At 38.7% G+C, this 27,558-nt stretch overlaps 2 protein-coding genes across 3 annotated transcripts in view; one reads left to right on the top strand and one right to left on the bottom strand.

Annotated features, from left to right (window-relative positions):
* The window catches only part of NUP210 (nucleoporin 210), a 57,216-nt gene extending 36,762 nt beyond the window's left edge, over positions 1-20,454 (bottom strand). For both annotated transcript variants that reach the window (XM_065749680.1, XM_065749681.1), the window contains exons 1-11: positions 20,103-20,454; positions 13,015-13,151; positions 12,318-12,449; positions 11,632-11,728; positions 9,631-9,781; positions 6,923-7,055; positions 5,924-6,082; positions 5,393-5,461; positions 4,985-5,091; positions 3,829-3,969; positions 2,443-2,580 (exon numbers count right to left, since the gene is read on the bottom strand). In XM_065749680.1, coding sequence (XP_065605752.1) covers positions 2,443-2,580; positions 3,829-3,969; positions 4,985-5,091; positions 5,393-5,461; positions 5,924-6,082; positions 6,923-7,055; positions 9,631-9,781; positions 11,632-11,728; positions 12,318-12,449; positions 13,015-13,151; positions 20,103-20,257 — 1,419 coding nt within the window. In that variant the 5' untranslated portion in view covers positions 20,258-20,454. The remainder of the gene's footprint in view (positions 1-2,442; positions 2,581-3,828; positions 3,970-4,984; positions 5,092-5,392; positions 5,462-5,923; positions 6,083-6,922; positions 7,056-9,630; positions 9,782-11,631; positions 11,729-12,317; positions 12,450-13,014; positions 13,152-20,102) is intronic.
* A 394-nt stretch (positions 20,455-20,848) lies between these two features.
* HDAC11 (histone deacetylase 11) overlaps positions 20,849-27,558 on the top strand; it is a 39,479-nt gene continuing 32,769 nt past the window's right edge. The window contains exon 1 of the mRNA XM_065749376.1: positions 20,849-20,945. The gene's annotated coding sequence lies outside the window, so the exon portion shown is untranslated. The remainder of the gene's footprint in view (positions 20,946-27,558) is intronic.

Genomic DNA, 27,558 nt, shown 5'->3' with positions numbered 1-27,558 from the left:
TCCTGAAACTTCATACTGATTACCTTCTGCCAGTAGGAATTGTTAAGTAATCTAAAGGGAAAAGAAGAGGGGTAAGCAGGGAGTGAATGGGATAATGAGAAAAAAAATCTACATATCTTCTTGACATTACTTCTTTGTTTTATGCAGAAAGAAACACATCTACCTGCAGCCACGCAACTAACGTGATGATCCTCACAGTGCTCATGGAAAGCACAGGAAGTTTCTGTACATATCTACTGCTCTTAACAACTTTCAGGGATTGTCACACTCCAAAATAAATTACACAGTTCCATCAGAATGAAAATTAGGGTGAATACTGTATACTGTAACAATCTTTTGTTGATACAATTTTTTTCATTCCTTTAGTTTCCTTTGCTCTAACCCATTTCATAAATAAACAAATTCAAACATCGACAAAAAGATAAAATCTAGCTTAGAAGTAAGGTGTGGAAACTACATCAAATTTTGAGCAGTCTGGCAAAGAGTGTCCAAGTGGGGAGGGGGAAAAGAAAAAAAACATTTTTTCTTTCCAAGAGCGCACACCTAACCTGATTACAGAAAGAGCACCAAAGATGAACAGAGAAAACAGGTAAGATGCACTGAATGTGGCAAGAAATGTTTAGTTAAGGTTCAGAACATTTTGTAAAGACATTTTCAATTAGAACAGAGAAACGAGCAAAAAAAAAAGATACAGAATTATTAGGAACTGTGCATTCTTACTCTGTTCTTAATTCTTTGCCACACAAATCAGATCTGTTACTACATTTTCTTCCTAGCAGTTTGCACTAACAGAGATCAAGCCATCCTCCATTTTAGCCTAATTGTTGCCCACAGCTGAACTTCACAACTTTTACCAGAAAGAACAGTAAGTTCACTAGGAAAAATAACCTACACCTTGAAATCCAGAAATTGAATTTCACAAGATGGCAATTTACTTCGCCTGTGCATGTCAGGAAATACTTCACAGCATTTAATTTATAAATAAGCAGTATGAATATTTTAGTAGCACGGATATGAACAAAACAACCAATGAAAACAGACGGCTGAAAGTTACTCTGATATCATCTGGAAGGAGTTGTGCAATTTTATTTGATCCAAAAATCCCTTTCACCTTTCAGCAAGTCTGTCCACCAATTTAAATCAGCTTGGCTCAGAAACTATTGAGTAGAAAGGAAAAGCTAATCTACAAGCTGCAACAACAGTCAAGCTGTGCACTACTGTAAACAACCATGAGTGCAGTTGAATACAAAGATTGAGAAAGTTCTCAGTTTCAGTAAATACAAACTAATTTAGATGTTGAGAGGGAAAAGAAAGATCTATTAAAATACAAAATATTACAGGAAAGTAAGACTATTGATGTAGCTCATTTGAACAACATGAACTAGTGCTCTCTAGGGAGGTATTTTATCATACATAGATAAAGTGAGTGTAAATAGATATAGTATTGTAAAGGAGACAGAAAACAAAAAGCATATTTAGTTTCCACCAGCTTAACTCTAGAAGAAATTATGAAGTACTGAAAACATGTATTTGTACTAAGAATGTTTACCACACTCTACTGGCGTGGTTGGGTACAGCATGAATGAAGCACAACTGAACCCACAAAACAAAAATGTACATGAGAAGAACATTAAACTAAATTGCAGTAACTTCAGATTTACACTAGGGAAAGCAATTTTAACTTTACGAGATGAATTTATTACTTTAAACAACACCTGCCCTTACTGCCTGTTTTTATATACTCTTTACTTGAAGACAGACTTGAAACTCAGTACTTCATGCTGAACCAAAGGAAGGAACTGCGCATGAAACACCCATGTGTGGGATCATGGGGATGCTGCACTAGGTACTAGAAGACAATCCATTTGCTTTACAAAGCCTATGGATGGATTGGCAACATGAGAGCAAAGACACCAATAAGAAAAACGTAAGAAAAAAGGTCCCATTAGAAGGGGATACTGTAAAAGAAGCTATCCTTTCTTCCCAGTCACTTTTTATTAGAAGTATAAGACACACTGAGAGTGAAGGATACTGACAGTAAAGGTTGGCAGGCTGTTACTCATTCATTATACTAGTCTTCTGTGGTTTATTTATATTCCATACTTCCATCCCTCTACACAGCAAACGACCATCTCTAAGTATTATGACAGAGCTTTGCACATAGGATGCCTTCTGTAATTCCAAACTACTCTGTTGTGCACGCATGAGGGAAAACAGGAAGTGGGCAAAAGAAAGAGGTAAAAGGATGCATGTTTACTGATTATAATACACATTAATTCCTGCATATAGCATCCAACAGAATTCCACCAAATGAAACTTTGGATATCTACGTGCTAGATATAGGGATACAAAGTCAATTCTAAATAAGTAGTTAAAGTGGTTACAGGCCTCACTGCATCTGTTTCAGCAATGCTTTCTGCATTTTGATATTCTTTGGCATACCTGTATGGTATACCTGTAGACTCCTGCTTCTGGCTGCCAAGGAAATGTCAAAATGCTGGGTGAAAGAACTATTGGAACATAAATTTCAACATCTTGCTGGTTTCGCACTGGAACTGGTAATGTATGAACACCTCCATCCTAAAAAAAAAAAAAGGAACAGCACAGAATCACTAATGACATTGTAGCACACCCTATGAATAACCTTTAGTCAAGTTACTTCAAACATCTCAGATAGGAAGGAAAGCAATTATTACTTCATGAGAAGTTCTGGAGAACAGTCAAGCCAGTTCACTCCAGTGATGTGTGCTATTTTAGTAAAAAAGCAGTAACACCATGAAGATTCAGGTGTCCACGCTCACTTAAAGGTAAACTGTGATAAGAAATACACTCTTTCACTACTCCTACTATTTTGTGCCATCATACAGCAAACTGATTAGTAACTCCACAATTCCATTTACTCCTTGCTCATTCCACTCTGCATAGAGTGAAGAAGATTATCAGCTTGAAAGACCAGCCCACCTGGAATCTCAGCCCATGCTGAAATACTGCCCCTTGTAACTTCATAACTTTGCTATAATTGTGACCCTATATCTTTCTTTGCACAACATACTGTTTCTTGCTGAAGTCCTGAAGGAACATTTTAGAAGTTCTTACCAGACTTCCCTGACACAGTAAATGAGCATGGCACATCGTACACAAGGACCATCCAAAATCCACTCAAGGAATAACTAAGAATATTTCAGAGCAAATAGGCTGAAGTGTTCAGTCTTTCCAAGTATCAAGCAAAAGCAAATCACTTCCATACCACATGTCTTAAGTTAGCCATATGTTTAGCAGCCTGCCCAAATAGCAGAAGGTTAATGAATATTAGTTTGAATAAACTTTTAGGCTGATATGTTTGGCAGATTTTTATTCCAGTGTTTAACATCGCTTACTAAACGACAGAAAGCTTTCCAAATGTAACTGAATGCAGGACGAGACCAGGGTACAACATGGATGATCCTACCACAATAAATTGTAAAATTCACTCAGAGAATGTGAGAAGACCTTTGCACCTATTCAAGGATACGATACGTGCCCACATAACATATCTGCCATGAAAAAACACATCAGTGCTGTCCATTGCTAGTTTAACAAGACTTCGCCACACATTCAGTAGCAAAATCCCAGTCTTTATTTAAGCAAATCCTCTGTTGACTTAATTTATAGTTTTCCTGAAGTAGAGATTTTAGAATTTGAAGCTTAATCTATTTAAATAACAAAGGGTTAGACCCATAAAATTCTAACTGTTCCTTCTACAAGGTCTGCCAGCAACTAAGTCTCTATTGTGTAAGGAAATTATTAAGCCTACTGAAAACAGCAGTACAGTGTTTTGTAGAGACATACCTGATCTACTACTGATGTAAATGCAGCATCAATAACAGTCTGACCCTTCTTTATTGCTTTCACATAATGATATGATCCATTCAGAGATGACTTCAGGACCTCGAAATATTCTTCAGACAACTTTGCATTAATTCTGATATTCTGAAATTGTAATATTAAATAAATATTGCCATATGTAATTAGCATTAATGTTGTGCAGAGAGCCATAAACGTAGCAACAAATCAATGAAAAAATCACTTAGTAACATAGTTTGAAGAAGCTTATCTGAAACTAAAAAATTTTCCATAGGAAAGTTTCAGTCCTTCAACAAGACCACACCTTTCAGACACAGTACTAACACCACAGAAAATAATTATTTATGATAATGACAAAATGTAAGCTTACACAGAAGTAGCATTATTCAGCACTAAAAAATTCATATTGAAACAATTTCTTAATATTGTCATTTTTAAATACAAAATGGGAAGAACATGTGAATACCACAATTACAGACTTCCTCTGAGATTTGGCTGAAAATTAGATGTTCATCTAAAGAAGCAACTAAGTATAAATTAACAATTGCAGAAAGCCAATATTCTGAACAACTATGATTTAATTAAACTATTTTGCCTGCAAATGAACTACTTCAATATTTTTGTTTTAATTTCTAAGGAGTGCCATCTATTCGGTACCTAATAACCACAATTTATCTACTTGAGTACCTAAACAATGAAAGCTAGCTGGTCATCAGCTTTTCCCATAATCAACTGTAAGGAAACTGCAAGTTCCACAAGAGTATTATTAGCCTACCTTACACCTTCTCCATTAAGAATAGGAAAGGTGGCCTCTACAAGGGAGGAAATTATTTTCAGCTGTAATTAAGTATATCATGAGTATTGCACTCCACAAACTTAATTTCCAGTGCACAGTCTATGCTACACATTTGAAGCACCTTTCTCCCAGTTTTTCTATAGTACTTATACTCTAATGGTCACTTTCACATGAATCACTCCATACATTTCAATTAAAAAAAAAAAAAAAAAAGGAAAGGAAAATGCAAGAAACAAGCTTTGAAAGTCACAGCTCCATGTAAATAAGATGCTTCAATAATTTTTAAAGACAGGATGACAGGATTTAGGAGACAGACACTCAGAAGTATATCAACATCTCACTTACATCAGATAAATACACCTTATTGCTTGATTTATCATATACTTCAATCGTAATTTCATAAAATCTGCCTGTTTCCAGGACCCATCTGTCACCTGGATGAACTGCAAATCCTACAAAACAGGAAATACTGAACAGCACAGTCCAACATCCTCTTTATGCAACAAATACAAACACATTCTAGCACCCACATTTTAAGATGTCCTCTAATTGTTTTAATCTAATTATTAAAGAGATGAAAGAAAAATAATTACTACTAAATCCTTTTCACATGGAGCTTATTTTACAAATAAAAAGACTTTTCCAGGATGAAGTCACACAAGAAACAAAGGGGTGTATATACAGAGGAAAACACCAACAGAAGAACAAAAGGAAATTACATCAAGCAATCAGGAAAATTATGCCAGTACTAACCTAAATAACCAGGATTTACAACATAGATAGTGCTGTTTGGTAGCCTGGAAACACCTTGCATGCGAATACCTGAAGTCTCAGTAAAGGAACACAAAAGCTTTGACACAGTCAAGTCAAGATCAGCACCTTCCTGTGGCTCCTTATATCTCGAGAGGTTTAAAGCTACTTCTACACTGACAACAAACACCACCCCAGCCATCCAGAAGACAGTGAGCATTGTAGAAATTGTACAGACAATCTAGTGTTCTAAACAGAAAAATTAAATGAAGTCCCACCACGTTCCCATGTTGACTGAGAACAGACATGATTCAACTGATCTTTTTCCAGCCTAATTCTTAGGAAATTTGTAAGCATTAGGCAGCTCTTTTAAGATGGAATTCACAGCAGTAATGCTCTCTGTGTCCTCACCACATGCTTCTGATGTTCACAGCTACTGGTACACGTTATTTTATCCTTGTGTGCTACAAACAGCACATTGCCTGTCTCCAGTCACGAGGATCTGGATGGAAAAGCATCACCTTGAAAGGATACTCTTGTGCCCAAGTATGAGATTAGTTTGTCCCTGCTGCATGGCAGTTACAATGGACGTTTCCTGGTCCAACCTGGCAACCGGCCAGGATGGGTCTCCCTCAGGGCCAAGCACGTTGTTCTGAAGCTGCAGCTCATACTGATCAGACGGCATTATTAATTCTGTTCATAAAACAAGACAACATATGAAACAATAAAAGCATTTGGATGCCGCTAATTATCACTGATTAATTTTTTATTGATGTCTAGAGCATGCATTACATTAGTATTTTAATGACTTGTAAAATAGTACTTCTGTGATCAACACATGCACACACAAAAAATGAGCTGCCTGCCTCATCTGCATTTCTTTGAAGTGTAATTTCCAACTAGTACCACTCCACCGTTCAGACTTAACATCTAATTCATCCCCAGCTTCGAAAGCGGTGACATTTCTTGTTACACATTACGGTTAATTTCTGCTGCTTCATTCTGTGCTCCAAGCTGATGACAGGCCTAGTAAAATATTTCACGTCTAGTTGTTGCAGTTTTCTTTGTTTAAAATAAGTTGTTAACAGCAAAGTTAACAGTGGATGTTCCTTGTAACAATGGATGGATGCAATTACTAACTTTCACACCTGTAAGCATAGGTAAGCCAGCTGCCCAACTCTTGTTGGAGGGCAGCAAATTCATTTGTCAAGAGAACAATCCCTGTTAGCAAAGGTACCAATCTAAACTCAGTTTAACTAAGAAAGTCAGACACAGTTTTTTAGTCAATGTGGAACAAGAATTACAGCACCAACTCTTAAGTTGCTTTCACCTTTGTCCTCAACAAATCTGTGAGAGTGCACCCTTTAGAGGCACAATTTTTGTAAGAGAAATTCTAAATGGCTGTTATCACTGTGGTTTACGAAAACATTAAATATTAACAAAGCTAGCTAAACCCACTTAAAAATTTCTTGCCAGTGAAAAATTCATACCTAATGAAAAAGAATGAAAAAAGAAAAAAGGAACAGAGCAAACCTGTAATCTTCCCTTGTCTTATTTTCTCAACTCTGTACTTTATTGATGTTCCTACTAGAAGATACACATCATACGCTGGATTTAAAAGGATATTTTCCAGAATAAGTAATCTGACTTCTGCTGGAGGTACATGCTAGTGATTGAGGAAAAAAATAAAAATCAGTTCACCCATTTGAAACATACCATACTGAAATAACTTAAAACCTATAAATTCAAAGCATTGCTTTAATTAGTTCTTCATTGTCATCATCTTAAGATTTGCAAAGACAGGGAAATGCAGAAGCCAATGAACTGTACATCAATCCACTGTGTGCGTCAACTGCAAAAATAAGTTAATGAAAAATAGCCAAGAAAACTTACTCAAATCTATGCAAGCCCTTAAAAATAAAAGAATGAATAACGAAACATGTAGATGACAAGAGAAAGGTATCAAGGAGGGGGACAGAAGGACAGAAGGGGAGGAATAATTTTTATCTTTTTCAAAAAAAGGAAAGAATTGTCAAAGCACTAAAAGAAGAGCTGACTTTGACTATTCAATTATCTTAGTGATGAAAATCAGTACCACTTAAACTGGAAGCCCCATTGCGTTGTGTCAGGAAGATGCCTGACAGGAATGCCTTCCCATTCCTCACATGCACCAGAGATCATCCTTGAGCCCCACATGGGTACATGCAGAGTGATGTCTGACCTCTACCCGCTTGGCAGAAGCCAGCAGTGCTGATACATGAATTTACTCTGATAGCTTCCCAGAATCTGCATTGACACTACTGTGAAAACCCATCCTACATGCTTGTATGAAGCTGCTTTAGTATTAGTGGGTTAGCTGTGTTCATCTACTGCCACAGTTCTAAGCACAAATGTTAGTCATTTTTTTTCCCCCTAACTTCTGGTTTAGTATCAGGAGCTGGCTGATAACATAGAACAATACTCCACTTAGAAGCTATGGGTCTCAGAAGTATCTATAAATATTAATGCACCATGTCTTGTACTTCAAATGTTCGCTATCTCTACTCATTTTCAAAGAGAGAAATGGAAACAGAGAAAGAATAATCTGGAAATGGTTTAAAAAGAAAAGTGAAATGATAGTTTTCTGGACACATTTCAGAAACAATTTATTTTACTGTATTCCCTTTTTACCACCAGTCTCCCCAGCAACTAAAACAAGGAAACAATTCCCATCTATGCATGGTTCGGTAATATTATGCAAGGTTGAAGAAAAACAAGTCTGTGTTGGACATCATTTTGGTTTAATTTTCTGGAGAATACAGAAATACTTGGGACAGACACACAGCAGCACAGCTACTATTCAGACATTGAAATTTACCTTTCCTACTGTATAAAAAGACACCTCCATAAAACATATTTTAATTCATAACTTCGTTACGTAGTCTGTATCAAATTCACTGGCTTATTACATTAGAAATATGACAGACAACTGTATAAATTCTATGGCAGTTGTTTGAAACCATGAAGTCTGGCAGCCGTGAAAGATTTAAATGAACTACTAACCACAAGCAAAATGCAAATAATGTCATTTCTATTACGTTTACTGTATATCAGCTCAAAACTAATCCAGAAAACTTTAAAAGGGAAAACCAATCAAGCTACAAGCATTCAAGATAAAGTATTAATAAAGAGTTTGTCTCTAGTACTGTCTAATTTTAGGGCAAGTATATTCAGCTGAATTACTTACCACGGGCAGAACATTAACGAAAACATGTTTCTTAAAACATTCTATTATTTCTACTGCATGACTACCATTACACAGAATATTTTCATAGAACAATTTTTACTAGTAGGGGTTAGGTAATTCTGGTTTAAGCAACAACATTAAATACAATATGTAATAACACAAAAATCTCAAAACCAGACTGCAGGTAAAAGCACCACGTTTAATACAAAGGTTGATAACAGCAAAATGCCAAATATTCCTTTTTAGATTTACACGTAGGATGGTTTTATGTGTTACTGCTATGAAAAGACAACCGTTACCAGAGTTAAACAAAACAGTCACACCGTTAGGAAGAAAGAACTAGCATGGTTCTGCAGCAGCTGGAAAAACTGCCAATACAGCAGTTGAGTACTCCTGTGGCAGACATTTTGATTCCAAAGCCCTTTCTTGGAAACCAAGATCTAACAAGGTAGAACTAAATACAAACCAAGAAGTTGTATGATGGTGATTCACAAGCACAACAGGAAATAAATGTACATCCAAGATAGCAATTCTCATGCTAGTTATTTATTAATTCAAAAAGACTGAAAAAGAGTTCTAGTTTAATAAAAACAAACACACAACTACAGAAACAGAAGGACCTAAAAAAGCCAATGTAGCACTGGATGTACTATTACAAGCATGATTCTCATCAGCTATGTAAGATAAATGATGATCAGGAGTAATAAAATCTCACAGAAATATTTCAAGAGTGTTCCCCTGCCACAGGTACTTTGTCAGAGTCAGTTTAGAAACAATTTCTAGCACTCATCCTGGGTAGAACAGCTACACCAAGGTAACTGCATTAAGCTCCAACCCTTTGCACAGAGAACAAAATTAACACCTTTTGTGACACAGACTGCAGGAAGAGTGAGGAGCACCACTGACATCCACAATGGCAACAGATGCTACAGGAAACAGTATAGGAGTATGCTCCTGTAACAGTGAACAGTAAGAGTAAATTCAAAGAATAGAATGATGCATGCAAGTTTCTTACCTTATAGACACTCTCCTGTATTCTCACTTTTAATTTAGAACTCCCTGTTTTCATTCCAGACACCAAAATTGTATCTCCTTGCTTGGCAACTTTTTCCATCTCCGATATGTAAGAGGGTGGAATGTAAGTGGATTCTAAAAACTTGAGTATACTGAAAGGCAAAAAGTGAGCATAAAAATTAACCAATCTTTATAAACCCACTGAGAAACACCACCATCCCAGCTATTTTCATGGTTTTTTGCAAATTTAAGATGTCTGTCTGGGACCTGATATCCAAATTTTACTTATTCTTGCACATATCTGCAGCTAATTTGCATGACTAATAAAAGTTTGTTTGAAGCTTGTTTGCAGGCTTTCAAAAGGTATCAGAAAATTGCACGTTTTCTGTAACGATCCCTCCGTTTTTACAGTAGGTGTAGACTGCAAAAAACTCTCAGCACTACTGCGGAACAGCAGACGTGAAAGACTACACAGCATATGTTTATAAAAGCAGCAGCTTAACAAACTCAAGCACAACTTTGACCTGTATACAGAAGCTTGGATGCATTTAATAAATGACTATGAATAAAAACAGAAAGAAAAAAAACAACAAAAAACAACTCTTAGGGAGTTGATTTCCCCACATTTAACCAAACATCATGTAATAAATTCAGATTTCTCAAAGGAAGATATAGTTATCCAAATTCAAGTATGTTCCTCCATCTACGAACATTTCATTGGAACCCTTTTTTGAAGTAACTGAACCCTCAGCTATGCAAGTTTGAATCTTTTCAATCTTACAAGCTCATTGTATGTTGGGGAAGTTTTGAATAACGCTGCAGGAATTTATAAACTGATCTGTGAGAAATATCTGTGTTTCATGTGTATGCAGCCTGGTCAAATTCAATGGTATTCAGGAGGCATTTTTGCTAAGAACATTCACATGAAGTAAAATCAAAATTCACTGTAATATTTAAGACAATGAATACTAGCACAACATTGTAAGACAACAGGATTGCAGAGTGTTGACTCTTATTTCCAGTATGTTGGTGTCAGTGGAAAGATAAAACTCTCAGGAGTATAACAAGTAAACATTGAACAGTCCTCAATTTGAGTTAGTTTAATAAATATGGAAACTGACATTCACATTTGAAGCCATTTTACTTCCATTATTCTGAGCTGCTAGAATAATAAAATCAATCCTGTAAAAGGAGCACATAAGTAAAAAGACAAAAACAAAACAAGTGTGTGTTTCTGTGGTGAGAAATGTAGGAGCAAAGAAAATCATACAACTTGATTTCTATCCCTACTCCTGCCACAGATGAGCTCTCTGACTTCTGAGCAAAAACCTCTATCTCCTTCAAATGGACAAAACAATATTTCCCAACCATACAGGACACTGGAAAACACTGAAGTTGCTAATGAGTTGGGAAAAAAAAAAAAAAAAGCAAAAGCACTTCTAAATTCCAATCAATTTATTTTCTGAACCTGTATTGGTAATGAACCAAGCACCAGGACTTAGTTATCAAGTGAGTGCTTTCTATTCATTGCTTTGACAGACGGAATTAAGTTATTTCACCAGGTCCTGTGGGCTGCACCTAGCTTGCAAGCAGCCAGTTGGTGCACTCTCATTTAAAGGTTAGTTACTTTGAAAGCTATTTCGCCATTTGAACTGGGTGCTGAGTGACACCTGAAGCAATTTGAGTTGAGAGAGCCCCTTTCTGGATTTTTTTTTTTTGCACTAGTTCTGTAGTTAATAGATTAGAACTACCTAGACTGCTCATTAACACTGTCAGCTTTTTAATTAAAGAGATGAAACTGCCCAGGCTGCTGAGTGGGCAGTTAAAACAAACTAAACAACAAAAATACATACACACATACACCAACAAACACGTAAGCATTATGTTAGGTGCCCGCTGTGTAAACTACCTAGAAGTGGGGAAATATTTACATAGAAACTTAAACGACCTGAGATCTATTTCTTTTTCTTATTTTTTAATTTGAGAACATAAATGAACTTACCGCAATGCATTGTGGGAATCTGAGAAGCCATCAGCCTCTGTGTCTTTTACTATTGTCCAGTCAAAGACTAACCCTGCCAATGTGCTGAAAGTGTTTCCTACAAACCAAACAATTAGATTAAAACAAAAACAACCCCCATAGAATCCTCCTGGAACAAAACTTTCTTCTCCCTAAAAATTCTCTCTTACCACTAAGAGGAAGACTATCAATATTCTATCAGCATTTAACTACAAAATTCATAATCTATTTTTGCATTTACCAATGTGTGCAAATTCAAGATCATTCTGTCACCCATCTCTCTTACTCAGGTTCCAATGCAATGTACCATTTCATTTTTTTTCCATAAAAGCCAATAGATAGGGGCTGAACAATGAAGGTCAAGTGGAAAAGCCACTCCAAAGATATCCTGACTTTACTGACTTTAAATACTAATTTTTAAAACTACTCTTAGCACTAGCATGAATTGTCTTGGGCAAGTTAGGAGAAAAGGCAAGGAAAATATGTTGGAAACCAAGTAGCATTTGACCTTCCTATTCAGAGAGTTGAGTATGTAGGTTTTAAATCTAAACAAAATCAAAAGATTGATGAATATGTTATCCAGAGAACTCCCTTTAGAATACTCAGCTTGTTTTTTAATATTCAATATATCAGTCAATGACGTGTTTCAGTGTTAATAAATTGCTTACCTTCTGAATCTAAAGCTTGAATTTTTAACTCTAGAGGTGAATCTTCAAGATAGAGCTCTCTTGTTGTGGATACAATTTGTATGCCATGAATTATATCAACTATAGCATCACAACGAAGAACCTGTCCAGTCACTTGAAGAGAAATCACATGAAATCAGTAGCACTGGATTTATCCAGATGACATCAGTAACAAGACAAATACACTTCAAACTTAAGCTGATGATGTAAGACACTGACAGTGAAGGAAGTGAAATTAGGTCATGACCTTGGCTAAAAAACACTTGGTCAAATGGTGATTGTGGCTAAAAAAGAAGCAGTTCCCTCCTTCACAGTTCCCTTCCTCACTGAGAAGGAATCTTAAACATTTTTCATTTCCAACTACGCTAATGGTAACCAATATTTTCTCTGAGTATATATTAAGACTTTGTACAATACAATTATCAGATACAGTTCACATCCCAGAGAACTTAATGACTTCTACCCAGAGACTGTGAAGTCCTATGTCATTGTGATTTACTGACTGCAAGATAATTATTCAACCATCTGTTTTTGCATATCTATCACTCTAAAAATGAACCAGGTATAACATCTGACAGATATAAAGGCAGCTTCCAGCTTTCTAAAGGACAAACTTTCTTTTCAACCACCACCTCCATTTCTTATTATTTTTAATTACCTTACAGAAGTTAGAACTTACTTGTATCTTCAGCAAAGATGATACTTGTCAGACGCGTGGGCTGTGAGGACCGTGCCTGCACAACAGCTTTCTGGGAACACTGCTGCTCACCCTGATCTGCAGGCTCTATGCTTGCGACCTCCGGCCTGGTGGAGGACCTACAAGATTACATAGTTGTATTAGTAGCATTTAAACGACACAGCAGTACCATACATGCCTGTCTCTGTACAGATGGATTTTACTCACTTCTATTACCAACCCATCCAAAATAATGAAGACAGCCTTCCCACTGACTAAAAATGTACCTATTTCATGAAATATCGCAATAGGCTCGGCTTTTTTAGTGATAACAGCCACAGGCCAGGAGAACAGCGACCACTTTGCTTGGAAGCACTAGAGTAAGGTCAAAAACACAACTCAGGAGACAGATCCAACTGTGAAGAACAATATATCTATATCCAAGTATGTATTCAGCTCAAAGCAGTCAGTAAGATAGGAACATTGCATTCCTTATAGAAACTTCACAGGAAACAAAAACAACTCTATGCCTCCACCAGTCTGACTCCGCGAACACGGGTCTGGCTTTTATCTTATTATACCTGTACAGGCAGCGAGGCCCCAGAAGATTGTCATCCAAGGTCACAAAAGCACAGCTGGAACATTTTTAATTGTGCACGCTAAGTGGAGGCATACAGGTTCATTAGACACCGCACAGCATTATAACATGTTTATCTTGGGCAAGATCCATTAATTCAATGAATTTTTAATTCATAATATTAGTGTCCCTCCAGCAATGTTTTGCTTACTGAAACATCAGCTTTTAAGGATTTTAAAACAGCTATAATTGCTAACTTGGAATTTATAAAATACTTTAATTGTTAGATTTGAGATACCTAAGCAACGCACACAAATATGAACATAAGTTTATATTGGGTTTATACAGGTTCTAAAATAATGGTTTGTATATTACTAGTACATTTAAATTCGCTAGTTACTTATTTCAGAATGACCAATTAGCCATTTTCCTGTAACTCCGCTGCTTCATAGGCAAGCGTGAAACAGTCTGCCAACATTTAGTAAGTTCCTTTAACAACATCAGTATTCATAACCAGGCAAACCTTCCTTCTGTAGGCTTTTTAAGCTGAGCATGCAGATCTGATTTAATAAGCATTTGAGCATTTTTAAATAAGCATGTACCTATGGAATTCACTTTTATTACTTAGTTCTTCACACTGTTTAATATTCTCTGCCACGAGATTTTTTGATTAATTGGAAATTTGGCTTTTTTACAGTCAGAAATTGATTGTTTACAACACAGCAGGGGCTTCTCTGTATTTTGTATTTGTTCTTTTAATATATCATTAAGTAATGTAGTAGATAACAACTACAGTTAGCACTAATAATAGTGTTATAGATCTAAACTAGAAAAAGACAGGAACAAAAAAAAACAATAGTTTGAGTTACATTTTAGCTGTAAACACAGATAAACATTACTATTATAAAGTTCTAAGCTTTTACAGCTGGATATGGGCTCCCAGTTGAAATTACATTTTTAGTCTTATTACTGACCGAATGCCTGCTTATCTGAGGCAATTACCTGAACTGGTTAGGTGACATAGGGCCTACTGAGATTTATAACATAAAGAAATCTTCATCATGTCTTTTTTGTTTGTTTGCTTGTTTGTTTAAACACCAAATCCACAAGACAATTGGTGATCCCCCTATACCATTTGTCAGCATTAAAAAAACACACTCTGTTTTCAGGTATGTCTGAGTTGGGGTCAAGCACAGACAGGATAAGGGAAAATCAGATGGACTATGTATTAGTGACATTACTCTGCTGCAACACGCAAAGGGATCACTCCCATGTCCCAGACAGACAAGACACTTCTACTTTAAAACAACACCAAAGAGTGCAAATTATATCATCTTCCACTTAGCAGGTCTTCGGCAGCACGCCAGTGTGTGACATATATTGAAAACTTGGCTTGTCAGCGGTCAAAATTAGATCCTGAGAAGCAAGCAATGGGAAGCATGCCTGGCACTAGCTCTCAATTTCATATCAGCCTCTGGAAGAAAGAGCAATGCAGGGGAGGGGGTACTAGAAGGAAGAATGAGGTAGAGATGAAAAAAAGCTAAGAGAAGTACCAGTGTTTGTTTCCCTATGAATAAAATCCTACTTACTTAGCAATTGACAGAACTTGCGATATGACAGCCAGCCCTCTCACTCATTTCCATGTCATTCATAAGCTTTTCTCCCTTGGACACAGAACTGAATAGCAAGATTACATCTATGGATCTATCCAGCTCTATTCCTCTATTTTTATTTACTGTTCTGTGATATCACACATGAATACTTCAAGGATTACGTTTAATCTTCTTATCAGCTGGTTTAAAGATAAGGCAAATATTATTTCCCTAAGCCTATCAAAACTCTACTAATTTGTATTGCTTCCACACATTACATTGCTTTGTCAGCTCTTTGAACTAAACACACCTGATTAAATGAGCAAAAAATTCCACAGAGACATTTCAGAATTTGTACCAGGTACATAACAGACAGTAAAAGGTTTTAAAGGGTTTCATAGGAGTAGCCTGACCAGCACAGTAGGCGCCTTAATTCTGCTTGCTTTTGTATGCCAGCAGTGTTAGCCCACTCTAGGGGCAACACTAATACTACTGGCATGGAAAAAGAACACAAGGCAGAACAGCATCCAGGCAACTGAAGTTGTACAAGAATATTCCTAGGGAACCAAGGATACGGGAACTGAACCCACTCAAATAAATAAATAAAATTGAAAAAAAAGCACAGAGGGAATCTGGCAGAGTTCCCTCAAATCTTAAGGAACTGTAAATATCCAGTGGGAGATTACTGTTCACTCAGTCCTCTGATAGGATGCTTTGTGCTGCACTGTGAAAACAAAAATACCAAGAAATCCTCCATCCAGTTCTGCTTTAAAGGCAAACAGAAACATCACATGCCACAAAATGAGCCAAGGATTAAGCTTTTGCTCGAGATTTTAAGAAGTGATCAACTGATACACACTAACTCCAAAGGAGGCTGAGTTAAGCCAGTGGTGACAGTTTTCACAATCCAACCCAGAAGCCCAGCTAACCTGCTTCTTTGTCAAATCAACAGGTGGCCAAAAGCATTTTCCTGCAAGTGCTTATCTTCGTCTCTTGCCTGTTTGCAGTAGGGGAAACACCATTATTGCACTGTTCCTCTGCTGGCTGGCTCAGTGCTTTTGAATGGCAAACATGCAACTAAAAGAATGCAACAAGTAAAGGTTTGCCCACACAAGTTTTTCTGATATTAGCTTAGCCTGATTTCAAAGCAAAAAATAAACTGGAAAATGGTGGTTTCCAAAACACAGATTTCACATTTTGGATTATTTCAGATTATCCCACCTATTAAACCTTGTCATCCATAGACATCCTTCAAGCTCAGATGTGGATCATCTATAGAGAGCAAAACTCTTAGAGCAGCTCATGGATGCCCAGCAACAAAAGCTGCCAAACTAACAATCAACATCAGTGCCTGCTCTCCCTGCCCTTCTTCCTAGGCAGGACGTGCTCCAGTTCAGAAGAAGCTTCTTAAGAGTAAACCTGCACTGCAGGTTGACACATTTGCTAAGAGAAAAAACACAGCTACTTCTTGTACCTCTGCAGCTCTGGCAGAACTACGCCAGGCACTCACAACCACACGCTCCAGTATCAAGCCACCATACACTGGTGGTGCAGGCAGAGCCACAGCAGCACAGTCAGCCTTCAAAACCCAACCTCAGCCTGAGCTGAGGGTTGATCCTGAGCTGCTTCTACATCCACAGGAGCCCTGAATGGAGCTAAGAAAGTGCCCACTGAAGTGTGAGCCCCTCCTAAAGGAGGAGTGCTTTGCCACTCACTACTGTGGCCTTGCCAGAGAGGAATGCAGTGCAGATCAAAACCAAAGGAAGGGGTAAGAACAGCAGGCAGTGACAATCTCTACATAATGAGTTTTTTTATAGCAAGGGAAGTGACAATCAGAGTCTCGCACCAGACATTTTTCAGTCAGAACCTAAGACAAGGCTTTTGTAGACTTCTGCTAACACAGGTATCCAGGAAACAACAGTGGCAACAAAGCAGCAGAATATCTTTAGATTGTCAGCAGCAAAACGAGGTTACAGTCTTGGTTAGCAACCCTGCTGTTATTACTGCAAGCCATCAGATATATCTCACAGAGTGATAAGAATAATTTACAAAGCAATAACAGAAATGCAAGATAAGGAGTCAGAGAACGAGCTTTGCTGACCATCTATTGCAACAGCAGCATTGCATATAGCCTTTGTTTTCCCGGGAAGTACCACCTGTGACAGCCCAAACAGCACTGAGCCACTGCATCTCAGCCAGCACTGCCACGAGGACAATCAGCTTCAATTCTGCCAGCGACAGCCTCAGCAGCACATACAAAACCTTTCAAGGGTAATCAACTCTCCTCCATTACATTCCTAACAAACATTACACAGCCATTATAATCTCTGTATAGCTATAACCTTTCCTAAGGAAACTGACTGTAGTGATCTAACTTCATTCTCAAAGCTAACTCTTGAAGCCCAACTTTCTACTGATTTTTACCATAAAACTCATTCCTAAAGGCATGAAATACTACTGTTACCAACACATCAGCATATCTAGATGCTGCTACACATAACTTCTGCTAGAAATACCCTGCCATGCTGTATACCTCCAGGGAAAATGTTCTTCTTTTCCATTCTCTCCAGCTGCTACCACGTTGAAGCAGATTACAAGGAGAGAATTCTGCTTCTCAATGCTTTCAATCTGCCAGGTGTAACTTCTGGATTAAGGTAATTGAAAGAAATAAAAACATGATTTAAGTGCTGAATATATCTGCACAGGCTGTTTTATCCCAGAAGACAGTAGTCCTGAAAGCACAAGCATCTTAAAAAAAGAAATAATTGTTAAACTTTCAGGCATCACAATCATCTTTTTCTAAGTCTCCTGCTTTCAGAGGTAAACATGGAAAGATAAGCTCCAAAGAGGAAGAAATTAAGTCACAACATGTCACAGACTGATTTATCAAGAAATTGGGCATGGACTCTGGATGCTTGGCATGACTAATGCAGTGGTTCACATACTTGAAGGACAACTTTGGAAGACAGATGCTGATAAGATGAGAACAGCTTTCGCACGCTCTCACCCTACAATTGACTCTATTAGACAACTTCTGTCCCTTCCTCAGACACGAACAGCCCCAAATGCTATCGCTTCCTCTCTAAATTCCTGCTTTTACACATGGAAACTGGACCCTTATTTTACAGTCACTACTTCTGAGCTCATTATATTTGGTACTTCCAAACTTCTGCAGTTTAATGGCCTCCCTCCTTTAGCAGCTATTACCAACAGCCTTTTCAAGAAAGTACAGGAAGCTTGTCAGCAAGTCAATATTGACTTGCCTCTGCAAAGACTGCATTTCTTTCTAATACCCTACAGCTTAAGGCCTGCAAGGGCAAGTATGCAGAAAGAGAGATGCAGATACAGCCTAGCAAGCACACTCAGAGCAACATGAAAATTACTGCTTCTGCTCAGACCCACATACACAGCTACTACTTCCTTCTGACAGTTTTGCAAGCACACGTTGAGTTTTACCACCCACATCCTGCCAGTCCCTGCAAAGCAGAAGTGAGGAAACATACGTTTACAACCCCAGTACAGAAAATGATGGCAAATTGTATGAAGCTGGTATAGGTTCCTTACTTCTCAACCAGGATTCATCTCCGAAGGTGTAACAGGGAGAGAATGGAAACTGCTAAAGCCCATCTGCACAAGAGATGTGACCCAAGACAAACCAGCGTGCCGTGCTCTCAAATGCCTACAGATCACCCTCATCAGGTATCTCTCTAATGGACCAAATCTGGCATTTCCCTAGAGCACAATCTTACCCCTCCATCTGCAGACATTAGTGTGTTGCACAGATGCTCACATACTTTTTACAGCATCTGGAACGTGCAGGAAGGGCAGCAGCCAGCCCAGCATCAGCCAGTTGGTCACTGGCAGAACAGGGAAGGCAGCCCACACCTCCCAGACGTTACTAGTGCTTTGAGGAGTTTGTTTTTATCTTTCTAGCCCATACTTACCACCCACAGCAAAACCTTTAATGGATTCGGTTACTTCTAATGACTACAGAAAGGAAAATCTCTGAGCTTTATCACTACAGGTGTCCGTATAAGTAAATTACACTATCACATGCAGCTGTATTTACTAACTTGCTCCCAGGCAACTTCTGATATTCCAGTAAGTGAGCCTCCTCCAGCACCTGAGTTAGCACAGACCCAAGGCTTAGAACTAAACAGAGATGGGAAGGGTAGTACCAGAATTAAACTGACACAGTGAAAAAATATAGACCTAAAAATGTCTTTTGTTATCTGGCAGCTGGCAGTTACTAACAGAAAGCTGCCAGCACCTGTCCGGCCTCATCCTGAACATATACGGGCTGCCAGAGCTTCTTCAGTGGAAACTTCCTGCTCACCTAAATTATAGTTTAGGTGTATTAAAGAGGCAACAAGGAGTCGGTAACACTCATTTAACACAGAAGCGGTTGACAGTTTCTAAGCCTGCAACAGCTATTTGCTGTTCAGTCCCTGCTTCACCTTGGTAACCAAACCCCGACTCGTGTGTCCCTCGTCACTCAGCGAGGAAGGGGCATTTCTACAGCAGTGACAGAGCGAGCAGCCCGAGCAGCGTGCCCAGCACCTGTGCTGCTGCAAGGAGAGCGTGTGTGGCAACACCGTGCTGTGCGAGGACACGTGTGGGCAGCGGGGCGGCGACACGAGGCGGCCGGGGGTGCACATGGCGCACGAGGCGCCCGACCGCGGCGGGAAGCGGGCCCCTCCAGAGCGCCTTACAAACAGCGACAGCCTGCAAGCTGCCGCACGGCCCTTCCCCTCGGGGATTCCGCACGGAGAGCGGGCGGAGCGCCGAAGCAACGTGAGCCCGCGTGGCGGGAGGCCTGGCAGCGCCGGGAGGTCGGGGAGCGCGCTCCCGCCGGGCGGAGGGAACGCCGCAGGTGCAGCCGGGAGAAGCGGCGGACAAAGAGCGGCGGCACCTGCACTCACCATCGGTAGCAGCCCTCGCTGGCCTCCAGCGTGAAGTTGACGCGGGTGCCGCGGGTGAAAGGCAGCAGCACTTTGGGGATGTTGAGCTTGGAGGAGGCGGTGAGGCGGTGGAGAAGGAGCAGGAGGAACAGCACCCGCAGAGCGGGGGGAGCCATGCTCCGCCACGGGGAGCGCCGCCGCTGGGGGCGGGAAAGGGCGGCAGTGCGCCGCGGGCGGAGGGACGTCAGCGGCGGGGCAGGGCGGGACGGCGCCCCGGGGGGGAGGAGGGGGCCAAGTGAGGAGAGGGGCCCGGCCCCGCCCTGGCCTGCTGCCCTGAGAGGCGGCGCCACGGCCGAGGCATGGTTGAGGGCGATAAGGGGCTCGGTGCGCACCCGAGCACGCCGGCAGCTCGCCTTGAGGCACGGAGGTGTGGGACAATTTGGTTAAAATAGACTTTACCGATTAAAAACATAACCTAAATCCTCGTCCCAGTTCAAAAGCACCGTTGAGGAGGTGCACGCTACCTCTCAACATTTAGGTTATATATCATTATATATTCTACTGTCACTACGATGCTTGTGCTGCTTACAGTGTTGCTAACAACAGTGATACAAGCATCAGTTTTCTATATCCTTCAATCACACCCTTGTATATCCTTTCTACATATTATTTCAAGTAGACTTGACAAGAAGACTTATTTTCCTGTACTCTTCGTGCCATAGGTAAAGAAGTGGTAATGGACCAAAGTGCAGAAAGAGGTTAAGGAAGCCAGAAACGGAACTCTGTGGGACATGAACTCTGCAAGCCAGGTGAATGCAGTGGTGATCGGGTACCGAGCAGCTTGGAGCCCCTCCAAGGAGCACAGTAAGCAGATGGATTTCATCAGCTGGCTTTATGCTGGCCTGACCTTTTCCTGTAGCGCTCAGAAGTGTGGTAGCATAGCATGGGAGGTAGGACAACGTGGGAAGGAGAAAAGAGAGGGAAGGCGTAACCATTGCCGATAGATCTGTGATTATTTAAGTATTTGGAGTCTGACGTGGAATCCAGGAAGCAAACACTTCAATTGAACATTTTTTTCCCTGAGTTTTGAAAATAACTTGAAAAATGTATGCTTTACCACAAGGTACTTAGGGACAGAGGACAAAGCTGTAGTGCACGTTTCACTTTGTTGCAGGTATTTTTTGCTGGAAACTTGAAATGAGTGGATGATGTACGTAGAGATAACCATGGTTACACATGATGGAATTTCTGCATTTATTAATTTTATTTTTTTAGGTGTTTGGGACACACCTTAAAGTACTCAGAAAAAAAAAAACACCACCATTGTATTATGTAAGTCAAAAGCCAGATGTATATTGCAGTGTACCTTTTTTGATAGTGTTCACTTACACGAATGATTGTTTCACCATGTGTTTAACAGCAGGATCTCTTTTCATTCAGTACATGGGAAAGTACTGAACGTGAAAGTACATGAGCTCCTTGAATTAATCACTTACATAATGAATGAAGCTGAGTTGAGAGTATCTGTCCTAAAGAGCGTTGTTAATCATATGATGAGAAAAGGGACATTAAGATGGGGAGAATAATCTTGATTTTAAAGTATTTGAATTCTGTTTAGAGAACTGGGATGCCATCCAGGGGCACAGCTGACATGTTGGCCACTTGGAATTTGTATTATCAAGTTAACTGCTGGACAGTTTACTTCTCAGTGCAGCTTCTCTTTGTATATTGCTCATTTTCTGGAAGCATTTAATGAAATGGCATGACTTTAGGGAAGAGCTGAACTTCACAGCTGCAATGTAAGTCACTGGGAACTGGGCCCAGAAATATTTACGATATTATAAGTTCTGGCAAATCAAGGCACTAAACTGTTCCCCAAAAAACAAACACTTGCTTGTTTAATCTTACTGTCACACAGTTTGTAACCTTTCACGTTCTGGAGATAAGTTCAGAAAAGACCCAGATATGAGGGAGAGATGGAATAAAATAGCCTACAATCAAATCAATACCTTATGTTTACTGTCAATTACAGTGTAATTACAAGAGAGTGGCTAAGAAGTAGATAGTGAGTACTTTGCTTTGAATGAGATGAGGAAAAAGTGCTTCCTAGCTGCTGAAAATTGGTTTTGCAATCTGAGTTTATCTTAATCTGCAGTACGTGTTGAGTAACTATTCTGTATTATTGGAAGATTGTTGTTCACGTATAGTTAGTCCTGCATGACTTAAAATATTTCATAAGGAACATCAATGTGCACTTAAGACCTTAAGCAATTAAATATTTCACACAAGTGCATACTCAAAAGCTTTCAAAACAATTGTAAGAAGTGTGTTATGGCGGAGACATTGATGAGCAACTCTGCAATTTCCATCACACAGTAAAATTATGAAGCAAGTATTCTACTTACGTAAATTGAAAGTCATGCATTGTGGCACTACATTAGCATTAGAGACTGTTTGGGAAAAGAATAGGTTAGGAGGCAGACTTGCTGCACACCCTGAGAAGTTACTAACTTGCTGATTGACAGGATAGTTGCTGCCGTGGTTGGATTTATTTTTCTGTATTGCAGTGATGAGACTATTAAGGAGTCAGTACATCTTTTTCAAGCTGAAATGGCAGAACAAAGAGTGTAGGAGTGGTGGTTAGCTGGTGTGTTAGACAAAAGGAACAGGAAAGATGTATTTGTAAAGTGAAATGAGGATACACTAATATGCATGTAAAAGTAACCCAGATGAGGAGCAAAAGTGAAATTTTTTTGGTCAAAAAGAATGCAATTATTGAACAATAATGGGGAGTACCTTAATGAGCTGCTTAGCTGTGAGAAGGATAAAGGCGACCAACAAACAGTTATTCTTCAAGCAGCTGAGACTGAGTTAGAAGAATTGTGTTTTAAAGAAATTTAAGAGGCAAACAAAATACACTGAGTAAATAACAAAACACCAGGTGCTGATGCAGTCTTATCGCTTGTTTTCTCCTAGGATTGCCTCAGCTCTTCCCTGCCTCAGATCTCAAGGGTATACAGTATGTGTCCTGTTTTAGCAGTGCAACTATTTGCAAGGCTTGCGTTCAGGAAGGTGGAACCAACTTGATGTAGATACAAAGTATGTATCTGTGTCCTTTTCAGGGTTGAGACCTGCCACATTCTGACCAAAGAAAACGTGAGCTTCAGAATAAAAAGCTTACTTTAAAAAACAACAACAACAAAGCCTAGCCAAAGAACACCTGCCTTTATTTTCAGGCATGTCGTGTTTTAAAATATCTGAATAATTTTAAATCTTAAAAGTAGTTGTAAACAAAACGAAGAAAATATCAAGCGTGAACAATTGCAACTCAAAAGGTTAAATTCCAGCAAAGTAACACAATGAAGTCTGGAAGATTATGTTAAAGTATACTTGTTCAAGCTTAGTATTACTCATAGAGCAGTTTCAACCATATCCTCCGCAGATATGTCTGTATGTGTTTACAATACAGGGCTCTGTTGTGTGAGCAGATAAATGTGTTGTGTACAGTCAATTGTATGAATTGTTTCATGAAACTGGAAAAATCAGAGTTCACACAGTAGATCAATGAAAAAAAAATCTGCACTGTTGCCCTCATGAACCTTTCAAATAAATTTAAGTCTGAAGAAAGGCAAGCAAGTAATTGTAATTGTGTAATGAAAAGACTGTTCCTTGAAGGATGTAGATTCTTTGGTTGAGAATCCAAAGAAGACACACTAAGCCGAGTAGGAAATGAAATGGACAGGTTAATAGGGTTGGAGAAAGAAAGTGGTCTGTTAGTAGTACATTTGTGTGAGAATATCAGAGCCTTTTTTTTTCTTCTATGTATTTTGTTTTAGAAGAGTAAAATTATATCCTAAAAAATAGCCAGGAAAGATGGTCAATTTTCTTCCTTCTGATCAGGCCACATCTGTTAACACTTGAGCTGCCCCTATGGTGTCTATTTACTCATCTGTGTGCTCCATATACTGTGTTTTATACGTATTTCCTGGCTGACTACCTCTATAGCTTTCACTGCTTTGCTTTCTTTCTGCTTAGTTTGCTGTTTGGTTCCATCCTCCTATCTGCAGAACCCTGTAAAATATTTCTTTTAAAGAAGCACCAGTCATGAACATATTTATAGTAGTACTGTATGTGAAAATGTACTTAAAACAGTCAAAAGTAAAAAAATAGATTGTAACAGGCATCCCTTCTTACTATGACAGTGCTGGTGGGAATTAGTAGTTCACAGATCACTATATTTGAGTGCTTGATTACAACCATCCATTATTTTAAAACAGTATGAAAGATCTTAGCAACGTGCAAACATTCACAGCTGCTAAGCCTGACTGGCAGAGCTCTCACTGAGCAGGACAGATGTCCTGCCTTCAGAGGTGTGTGGCTGAGGTACCTGCCTCTGTTATGTATCTGCTCTGCTGCTGCTGTCTACCCGCAGAGATTGAATTGCAAGAGAGTGCATTACATTTCATTACTTTAAAATAGGTATCATAGACACAGAGTATATAAAACAATGTTCGTTTTTCAATTATTTCTTTATTGCTTTCTTTAGTAGTAGAGTTATCATGTTCAATTCACTGTATTAGACTTTTTCTGTCTTCGTATGCATATTGAAGATTTTATGAGAACGCTCTCAGCCTTACAACTGTTCTCTACAGAACTAATGATGGATTTATAGCAGCTATAAAACTGAATACTTTGGTTATCCCTGCCAGTATTTTCTTCCCAAGCTGCATCACAAGAAGATTTTTGGCCAAAGGAAGGCATAAGTTCAGGAAATTACTGAAATCAAAGCAGCCAGTTAATGGTGATAAGGAAAGGGTGTTCAATTCCAGCAAAATTTTATTTCTTACAAGTTATTTGGAAGGGACTACTTTTGTTTAGAAAAATCAGTTAAATCAGAGCCAAATCTGTCATTTGTTGCTTTATCTAGTCTGCTCTGGATGCCATGGGTTTTAAATGCTTTTAAATGTGTACCAGGTAAGTATGACTAAGTCTCAGAAGAGCAACACAGCTCTTTAAAGATCTCTATTCCTATTGTATAAATCCATTTGTTATGCAAGACTTTCCCAGATAGAATAAAATGCCAAGAGCTCACTAAATTATTCAGGATGTGTCTGATAACACTGAGATTATGAAGCATCAGATAAAAATAAACGTTTTTAACATCAGAGTTTATCTACCTTTCTAATGTAAATTTATGGTTATTAAAAAAGCCTATTTATAGCTCTTTTCAATGTGTTACATAATAGTGTTTTTCCATGTGCCTTTATACATAGATTGAAATCATATTAATGAGCTATTCACTGAACAGAATGAATGCATGAGTGATGAGAATACACAAATAGATGAGTAACAAACAAACAAAAACCCCAACCTTTGTTTTGCCTTAAATACATCAGGGAAAATTAGGAAACCGCAGAAGTCTTAAATTGTGAAAATAATTAGTCAAATATATAAATAGGCATATGAATATGTTTAATGACTTAGGTAATGGCAATAAGGAAAATGAATTCTGATCTTTTCAAGGTTTCTTTGCTTCATATTTTGGTATGTACACCTCAAAAATTTTAATGGGAAGTCAAGTACAATAGTTCTGTGTCTTTTTAAATGTTAACACTGTTCTGAATTGGTTTCTTATTTTCTATGCTTTAAACACCAACACGGGACAATTTATTTTGCTCCAGCATCTCTTCTATTTTCCAGCATCTTTTCTATTTTCCAGCAGAAGTCTTTTGACTTTGCTTATCGTAGCACTGGTAATGATTGCATTATCCAAATGTCTCTTGAGCACTAATATGCGTAGGGAACAAACCTCTCCTGGGAAGCCTGCTGCAGTGTTTCACCCTTATGGTGCAGTAATTTTTCCTTTGTCCAGACTGACAGCCTCTACTCACAGGACATGCCTTCCAGCCCTTTCAACAGCTTTGTTGCCCTCCACTGGATGTATTTTTGTATCTTATCCTGTTTATATTGTGGACCCACAACTGCCCACAATGTTCAAAGTGAGGCCACATGTCTAGATGGCTTCTGTAGCCACCTGCTCAGTGAGATATTTCAGTATTTTTCCATGTATACTTGCAGTATGTAATATGCATTTCAAATGTAGAATTAGAATTTATTTTCCATTCAAAAGCACAGAAGTACAAAAATAAAAATCAGGGACTCTTGCTGATCTTGAAGAAACATAACAGAATTTGCCTTATTTCAATGACGAGTTCTTCCAAAGAAGATTTAACTTACTGCAGTCGAATGATAATAGGAAAAAAAAGGAGGTGCTGCAATATAAAACAGAATACAGTATGTTATGCGTGCATTAAAATCTACTGTAGAGATCTAAGTATGAAGTCTGACTGCACCATCTTGTTCAAATCAGCTCTAAAATCTGTAGATTGTCTTTTCTGAATCTGTAATTGTATGATTCTTTTACATACCCAAGTAAGCTTTGGGGTTGCAAATATATTTCTACCAAAGCACTTTTAGCAGGTTTGCAGGTGAAAAATCCTTGAGGTACTATTGACTGTTTAATGATTCTTCTAACAGCAAGTGGAGGAGTTACACAGAGATCAGATGTTTTTATTTATTAAGGTATATTCAGCTTCCTTGTCTGGACAGTAGTTCTTAGAGATGCATAAAACTCTGTGCTCACTAGCCTGTTTTTTTTCACAAGGCCCATAACATTCAGTAGCAAATGCAGGTGCTTGTACTTACTGAAATTGTTTCCATGTTTGTTTTTTTTTCCTCTTCAGGTTAGGGATGAAGCACAAGTCATTCTGATTTCTATTGCATCAACATTCTTATGTGGAAAATTTAATTATGCTGTCAGTTTTCAATTTAGCGGGTGGTTAATATTAGGATGTCCCACGGATCCGTGTTACAGTTAGTACTCAATATATTCATTAATTATCTGGAAAGGCAGAAATAAAGGGTAGAAGAAAAAAAAATGAGGTTGGCAGGATTTGCAGATAACAAAATTATTTAGTGTAAGTCTTTATAAGAGGAGACTTAGGAACTTCGTGGAAACAGAAGTAGACAAATTGGCAGCATAATGCTTGATGACAGTCGAGACATTGACAGATGTAGCCTAGTGCATGTACGAATGAAAATTCTGAACTGCTTGTGTGCATGCTCCTGTTCTAACTTATCGCCTAACTCCAAAAGGCAAACGGAACATCCAGCACAATATAGCAATTCTTCTCAATGCTCAGTGCCAGGCAAAATCTACATAAGGTGTTGTAATACAAGAAAAAAATAGCATAAAAATGATACAACATGATAGAAGAACATTAGTTCCAGTTCACAGTAAACACTGACAGTACGTTAGGATCGTTCCATCCCACTTGAGATAGGGCCGTTTCTCGATTATTTGGAAGTCCATCTTCCAAGTCTGTTTTGTTTCTGATGCAAGAAGCTGGAAGCCCATTGTTACAACGTGTGCTGGGTAAAGTTGGAATCTGCAGATGTTTCCCTTCCTTTGCTTCTG

Source organism: Cyrtonyx montezumae, unplaced genomic scaffold (assembly GCF_038088225.1).
Source record: "Cyrtonyx montezumae isolate F1298 unplaced genomic scaffold, pur_monq_1.0 scaffold_6, whole genome shotgun sequence".
NCBI classification, from domain to species: domain Eukaryota; kingdom Metazoa; phylum Chordata; class Aves; order Galliformes; family Odontophoridae; genus Cyrtonyx; species Cyrtonyx montezumae.
The sequence above is the reverse complement of the archived record's forward strand: the minus strand, read 5'-3'. Positions and strand labels throughout refer to the sequence as shown.